General features: G+C 43.1%; 1 protein-coding gene across 7 annotated transcripts in view; it reads left to right on the top strand.

Moving 5' to 3' along the window:
- Nucleotides 1-399: 399 nt before the first annotated feature.
- The window catches only part of LOC108932369 (CMP-N-acetylneuraminate-beta-galactosamide-alpha-2,3-sialyltransferase 4-like), a 28,368-nt gene continuing 20,413 nt past the window's right edge, over nucleotides 400-8,354 (top strand). The window contains exons 1-2 of one of the 7 annotated variants that reach the window (XM_029255332.1): nucleotides 400-629; nucleotides 6,799-6,976. In XM_029255332.1, the coding sequence (XP_029111165.1) occupies nucleotides 516-629; nucleotides 6,799-6,976 (292 nt within the window). In that variant the 5' untranslated portion in view covers nucleotides 400-515. Of the gene's footprint in view, nucleotides 630-2,178; nucleotides 2,245-6,341; nucleotides 6,679-6,798; nucleotides 6,977-8,354 lie in introns of those variants that run through there. The other 6 variants (XM_018748685.2, XM_029255334.1, XM_018748686.2 and 3 more) reach the window with 6 other exon arrangements.

Raw genomic sequence — 8,354 nt, 5'->3', positions numbered from 1 at the left:
GTTCATATGATGGAATGGAACAAACTAACTGGACCAGAATCATGTGTCTGCATCTATGTCTCTCTTTCTGCTAATGTAATTCACAAATTGTATTTTCTAAGCATATGCCAAATGAATAAATGTAAATGTACAGGAAGCAATTAACAGAAACAGGTTGTATTTTTTAATGAGTGTTCTGGGACCCCGTCCTCCGTTTCTCCTCCAGTCATAGGAATTCTGATGTGCCTTTAAGTAAATCACAGGGCTACAAATCCAGCTTAGTTATTTCTGGGGAATCTATTCAATGATTAACATTAAAGTTAATTTAATAAACAATCGGGGGTGTTCAGGGCACCGCGAACTGGAGAGATAACACAGATGCACTCAAGGTTAAATTATTTCCAGACCATCTGTAGAACAAGTGGAGCAGAATCTGACATTTATTAAACAAAGTATCCATGCGAGTCACAATGTAGTTTAAGTGCTTCCTCCTCCAGTGATATTGTTGCAGTGGCTACGGATTCCTGCCCAGGACAATGAGATATACAATGTGCCGCAAACAGCACAATAGCCTTAATGACATATTTCGCACAGGTGTCACACTGTTGTTGTCAGCAGGTCAGGGAGATGCTTTCTCCTTACTCATTACGGTAAGACTGTGCACATGGTGTCTGCGTTCTCCTAATTTTCCTTCCCCCATCTGCCTGCTTTCTTGTGCTAGACCTTTATTTATTTAGTTTTCTAATTATTTAAGCGAGCAACTGAAAATGTTTCTAGGCCGAGCTACTTAGAATGATTATTTACTTATTTATACATTTGGGTCAATTTTACTGTAACCTTTCACAATACAGGTACATAAGTGTAACAAGTACTTCGCTTAAGGGTTCTAGAGCATGAGTGGGGTTTCAGACTTAGTTCAGACCACTGCTTGCACCATCTATCCTCTATGTTACCAGCTAACCATGGATCAAAAATGCCTTGTGCCTCATTTTGCATGGTACATAACGCCTTTCTAATATATTATTTTGTCTCTTAGCCAACAGAAATAACTCCCATTTATACAAGCTGGACATTTTACTGGAACAATTTACATTGCGCAATTTACATCCTGTTTACGTAAGGCTGACCTCAGCGAATGATTTCTACACATCATGTCTCCTTTAGTTTAACAGAAAAGTCGAATTTGTGTGAATGGTATTATTTTAAGATGTATTTCATTTGTTTTATTAAACCTGGAAATTTCTTAAGTGGCTGTTTCTTGAAGTAATTCCCCAGAGAAACCATAAAAAACGATACAAAGGTCAAGTCGATGGAAACCAGCGATGAGCGAGTGTAAAGTCATGATAGATGAGAAAACTGAATTTTTGAACTGATAGGATGGGCGTTGGAACCTTAGAGGAGATAAGGGCAGCAGACACTGTTTGCAGATAGTGCAAAAAAGTCAAGCATATAGGGAAAAGGAATGGAAAAACAAATCAACGATTGCTCAAACCCCTACGGAGCGGTAAATGCAGAGTTTCCAGTCAATACAACATACAAGTTTCAGTGATTTCATTGTTAAACTGTAAATATTACTAAATAGTGAAGTAACAGCTCAGGTAAAAAATCTCCAAGCTATTGAAAAGCAGACGTCTTGCTTAAATTACCCTACATCTTTGTTGTGTTGAAAAATTTCTAATAATTTGCCTTATAATAGAAACGCCTATGTACACCTACTTGTGTAATGAATACTGGTTCATGGGGTGGAATGTGACAAAAGGACTGTATTCAAGAATCACATGTCTGCATCAAAATCTCTCGGTTGAGATAATACGCTTTTTGTATTGTTCTCTTACAAAAGTGCAAAACGCATAAATGTAGATTTAAATGTATCCTCCTTTACTACATTTATGAAATTAGGGCATAACTTACATTTACAGTTATTCATTTAGCAGATGCTTTTCTCCAAAGCGACGTAAATCTTACAGAAAATACAATGTGTGCATTACATCAGCTGAAAGAGAGATGTAGATGCAGACGTGTCGTTCTAAAGTACAGTTGGTTTGTTACTTTCAACCACGTGAACCAATGTACGTCACACAAGTAGCTGCTTAAGGGTTTATCGAAATAATCGACAGTTCCTAATCGCATTCCTATTAATTTTTTTAAATTAAACATTTACATTACACGAGTAGCTGCGTGAAACTTTATCTGTTATTCAACAGTTGGTTATAGAGCACGAACATATGAACATAAGAGATCATGGAAAAACTGAGTCTGGAAGAGGTGAGTTTTAAGACGCTTTTTAAATGTGGACGGAGATTCAGCAGCTCTGAGTGAGAGGGGGAGGTCGTTCCACCACATCGGAGCCAGAGCCAAAAACCTTTGTACTTTGCTTTTGGATATTTTTGTTTGTGGAACCACCACGTGGGCAGAGGTGGAGGAGTGTAGCAGTCTGGCTGGGGTGTAACGGATGATCAAGTCTTGTAGATATCTGGGAGCAGTTGCATTGATGCTTTTGTTGGCCAAACCAGAGTCTTGAACTTCATCCGGGCAGCTATAGGAAGCCAATGCAGAGAGACAAGGAGGGGAGATACGTGGGAACAACTCGGCAGGTCAAACACAATTTGTGCAGCAGCGTTCTGTATTAGCTGTAGAGGCTCGATGGCAGTAGCGGAAGGTCAGACAACAGAAAGTTGCAGTAGTCCAGGTGGGATGTCACCACGGCCTGGACAAGTGGTTGGGCAAAGACTGTTGTTAGATAAGGGCTGGATGTTATGCAGCATGTATCTGCAGGGCCAGGTTGTGGCTTCGACGTGCTGAGAGAAAGACAGATTTGAGTCAATCATCACTCCTGGACTCTTAGCCGAAGAGGCAGGCAAAATCGGTGAGTTGTCCAGTTTGATACAGAGTTCATGGCAGGAAGACAGGCCAGCAAGGAGGTGGAGGATCCCTGCTTTGGAGAGCTTGGGTTGGAGGTGGTGATCAGACATCCATGAAGAGATGTCTGACAGGCAGGCAGCAATGAGTGAGGACTTCCTTTCTCATCAACACTAAAGAACGTGTAGTATTCTGTCAAACACAATTTAAGTTTTTCTCATAATTCGATTCAAAAACAATACTGAATTTTAAAATTTTGCACATTCTATTACTGAACTACAGAACAGAAGTTTATACTCCTTCGTTTCCAAGCTGTCTGCACAAACCCCACCTGCTTTTGTATATTATCCATGTCCTTCTATTGCCTAGTAATGTTCTGAGAGTATCTTGTATGCACACATGTTCTGTGAATATCTTTTACACACGTATCAGGCCTGGTATGGCCCTGATTAGATATACAGGTATTGAAATGATTGATTTACAGATAAATGAATGAATTCATTAAAAAAATAAAGCCCAGATAAGTATTAACTACAGTTACCATAGTTAATATGTAACCATTAACATGATAAATCCAAAAGAAGTGGATATGGATTTATGTGCAATATCTTAATTTCTTAGGTTTTAAAACATGCTCTCACCAGTATACACACACACACACACACACACACACACACACACACACACACACACACACACACACACAAACACATTGGCTGAAGCCACTTGTCCCGAATGGGGTCGCGGCGAGCTGGAGCCTAACCCGGCAACACAAGACGTAAGGCTGGAGGGGGAGGGGACACACCCACGACGACGGGACGCCACTCCGTCGCAAGACACCCCAAGCAGGACTGGAAACCCCGGACCCACCAGAGAGCAGGATCCGGCCAAACCCACTGTGCCCTCACCAGTACATTCAATTATTAATGCAACCGGATAAAATAAATGCAGACAACCAACGTTAACAACCAGTTGTCCTGAGGATGGTCGCGGTGAGCCAGAGCCTATCCCGGAAACACAGGGGGGCAAGGCTGAAGGGATACACCCTGGACGGGACACCAGTCCATCACAAGGCACCCCATGCGGGACTTAAGCCCACCACACAGCGGGTACCAGTCAAACCTACTGCACCACCACACCCCCCTATTAGATAAAATAATTTATTAGCTTTCTTAATATGTGATGTTTGCGCTCTTTATATTTCATTTGGTGTGAATAATTAGGGAATAACAATAACTTCTAATCAGCTGCTCCACATCTGGGGTCTGTTCATAAGAAGTGTGCTTTAGGAATCATTTTAAACAGCGTTTGTATGCTAAGACACTTACAAAGTGTAGCAGTTTATACAGCGGGGTAATTTTTACTGTATCCTTCAGGGTGAGCAACTTGTATTAGAGCGAAAATGAGAGTTAAACCAGCGCAACATGGTAACGAGCTCCGTCAGCTGGTACCCCAACTTGTTGTCCTTGGGGCTAATATTACAGAGGTCTGTACCTTTGCGTTCATTTATTGGTTTTACTTTTGGAACATTTACTCCCTGCACACTGACTGTAGTGATTACTGGATTTCACCATGTAAGTAACATCATCTCTAAAGCACAGCACTTCCAATGGTACTCTTTTAACCTGACATGGCCAGTGGGGTCACTAGGGGGGTGCGGACACACCAGGTGACACCATCAGAGGAGGTGACACCAAAATGAGTGTCTGTAATATTTTTTTGCGCAGCGTTCCAGCAGAAAGTTATTATTTTGCTATAAAAATATTCCCGTAGTTAGTTATAACAGCAAAAATATTTTTTTTTTCCCGAAAGCACAGCTTACATGCATCAATATGCCCACACGGCTAAAATGTTATGCTGATTTACTTTTTGAACCTTCCAAGGCGCTCCGCTCGCACCGCAACTCTCATTATTACTCAATTACACTGACGCTTCGAATCGCGTGGTTTCGTCTGCGCGCGCCACGAAGCACGCGCTCTTCGTTTTCGTTGCTGCCGCTGTTTCGACAGTCGCTGATTTTGTCAAATTTTCCTGTGTTTTAGATACGACGCGGCTGTGTTAATTTGTATTTGTGAACCTATGTCAATAAGGTTAAAATAAAAATAATTTGGCCGTAGTTCTTGAACGCGTTTACTTCGAATTGTATTGTTTTCTTACCGAATTTTTGTAAATACATTTATTAGGCTGTGCGGATGATATTGTAATTTAAAGGTGTCGTTTTAATTTTCTTAGTTGTTTACGTCACTGATATTGTCATTACATTCGGTGATATACGGGAATTACGATTTACGAGTAACATCAGTACAAAAAACATTAAGGATTCTGTATGGTCTGGTACGGGAGGAGGTCCATGGGGGGGGCGGGGGTGGGATGTTCACACCAGCCGGAGTGACGCCGCTGGACATGGCAATATGAATGAATGAATGAATGAATGAGCTTTATTGCCAAGTATGTTTACACATAGAGGAATTCGTCTTGGTGACAGGAAATTCCACAGCACAGAGAGAATGACAGTGACAAGACACATAATAAAAGTATAGTGGGCTAATAAAAGATAAAAAAGAAAAATATATAGAGTATAAAGTACACAACATACAAAATAGACACTAGGCATTATATGTTTGTACAGGTACGTTATATACAATGCAAGGGAAAGTAATTAAGAGATATGATGTGAAAAATACATAGAAATATAAACAGCGTTGTTTATTGCACCAGTTTACTCCCTAGGGGACATTTAGCTGTTCATGAGGTAGATGTCCTGAGGAAAGAAACTTTTCTTGTGCCTGGCTGTCCTGGTGCTCAGTGCTCCGTAGCGCTGGCCAGACAGTAAAAGTTTGACAAAGAGGAAGTGGCCTGGGTGCGAAGGGTCTAGGATGATTTTGCAAGCCCTTTTTCTCACCCTGGACTGTCCTATGCTGCCTGCTCGGACGATACGCAGTAACGCTGTCTTCAGATTCTGCGGGGGGGGGGGGCGACTTTCAGCGCTTTAAACTGAGTGTCTCTAGTCAAGAAAAGAGGCTTTTGCGTTATTCCAGGGTGATGGGTTTAACTTCTCAGCGGAAAAAAAGGCTTAGCGGAAACTACACAGCACGTGGTGATCGGTCACATCTCTCGACTCGAGCTTTATTTTCTCTTCAGATCACGTTAACAGTTCATGATGACTTAGATTTAAGAAAAGATGATCTCGTGGAGGGGATCGAACTAGAAACACAAGAAAGCTGCAAAAGGCACTCGCTCAGTCTTGTATTTAACGGAAAGACATGGCCTAGGCTATTTGATACATTGCAAAGCGCGCAGAAAAAAAAAAACATGTCTTTGTTACTGGAAAGAAATAAGCAATCCTGCAAACAAACATCGAAAGTAGATCAACTTTGAAACACTTTAATTTGTACATTTTTAATGTTTGAAGTGCTTTACACACTTATAGTATTCTGGTCATTAAGAATGGCATTCACGAATAAAAAAACGGTTATCATTGCTGTATTTTGTAGCATATTCGTGCATTGTTTACGCCAAATGTTAGTATTCACAGACAATCGCACTGCGTTACTTAATTGAATTCCTGTGTGTTTGTCCATCTAAAAGTCCTTAAGCCGGCAGAGCGAAAACACTCCCACTACTCATTGACTTGTACTACTTAGCGCTGCGGGGCAGTCGATAGAACATATTTTCTGACACGTGCACGTTCTATATAGCTGCGTATAAACCCAGTCATTTCCATGTGTACTGGTCAGCCGCCTACTAGATTATGAAGTTGCATGTTTATCATTATAGCGTCGTTACTGCGCATGCGCGTCAACATCGCAAGAAGCCCAATATGTTCTTCGCTCTCAGTGTGTAAGCGGAATAGTGGGCATCTCTGTGTTAACTTATTTTTCTTACTTTTTTTCCTCACTTTTCGCGTGTTATCGCTTCATAATGTGAATAGCGTTTGTTTTTTTTTTTTTTTTGTTTTAGGTGCACAGCGCAGTCAGTGATGATGTTGCGATAAGTACATGGGAGTCACCTCCTGCTCCGGCTGGATCTCTGCGCGGCGCGGGCAGCCAGCAGCTCCTCGCTCAGCTGCTCTCTGGCGGCGCCTCCTCCGTCTCCGTTACTGCACGTCCGTCCTGCCCCGGAGGAAGCTCGTCCGGCGGTGAGTCGTTTTGTTCATGTGCGGATACGCGGAGTTCTCCGAGAAACATTTACGTGCGGTTTGGCGACTTTGCGGGGACGTGTGTGACCGTGGCGTTGCGGGCAGTAGAAGTGTAGTGACTCACGTCTGTCGGGAGATCACGATCATGATGGGTTTGCGTTCGCTAGATTGGGCGCGTTCTGGCCACTTCTCGCGTGTGCGCGCGGTCATTTTCGTTTCCAGTTCTACCGTACGTACCGTGCGAGTTGACTTTCTTCCCTAAAAACTGGATCGGTTTTTTTAAAGCGGTGGAACTCATAACCGTTAGGTTAACGGAACGGCAGACATCCCGGCTCAGCAGGACAAGCAGCACAAAGGACAAAGCACAGGATACAGCTGTTCTTTACCGATCGGTCCGATCATGTCATGCTGCTGGACGAGTGTCTCAGGCACTCTTGATCACGCGCGTCATTTCGTCGTTTTGTAATCTTGCTACTTGCTGGTACCGCACTACTAACTAAACACGGATGGCCGCACACGCCGTAAATTTGGGTGGGTTTAAATTAAATAAATAATTAAATTGCAAGGAGGAAAACCAACTTCGCTCATGATGAAAGCCGTGTCCCAGGATAAGGGCGGGGAGGGGTCTCGAGACGGGGCCGCGGCCGGGCTCGTCGCGCGCCGCGATGCGAAGCGTGTCGCGCGCTCCTCGTTACCCTTGACCGTCCCCCGTCCCCCGTCCCCCCCCCCCCCGACTGAATTCGCGGCGCGAGCCTCCTCGCGCCCAACCTTTTTCCAGCCCATACCGGTGAACCACAAAGGCGGACGCGTACGTGAATATTTAATGTTTTAAAACGGATTGTTCGCCCCCTTCGCTTTCGCGGAATTATGCAATTTAGTGGAATATTAAATTAATGATTTGAGCAACTGAGCAGGCCTACTGATTGAGAAAAAGCGAGACAAGAAGAACGCCGGTCAGGAAAAAGGCCAACAGTTTCTCGGCGTCATGAAGAGGGCAATTCGACGGGTTTCACACACTGACAATATAATTGAATTTATTACCACAGGATAGACGCTAAACGGTCCCCCCCCCGGGTTTCCTCAGTCAGTGACACAGTAAGAAGGACAGGGAGTTCAGAGCCCTTGGCTTGGTATGTATTGCTAACTTGAATAATTTCACACGACGTTTAAGTGGTCTCCGCTATTATAAATATATTATACACGATGCTAAAGACCCGAATGGTTCATGTCACAGTAAAACGACGTACAGCGGGGATAAATGTTAATGTACAGTCCGTGCTAAGAAATTCACATGAACAACTGGCCTGACTGACACACAGGTTACTACAGCACAATACGCTGTCGCCGCTTTCTATACCAACCAAGCTGTCGGTTTTAT

This window comes from Scleropages formosus, chromosome 10 (genome assembly GCF_900964775.1).
Source record: "Scleropages formosus chromosome 10, fSclFor1.1, whole genome shotgun sequence".
NCBI lineage: Eukaryota > Metazoa > Chordata > Actinopteri > Osteoglossiformes > Osteoglossidae > Scleropages > Scleropages formosus.
The sequence above is the reverse complement of the archived record's forward strand: the minus strand, read 5'-3'. Positions and strand labels throughout refer to the sequence as shown.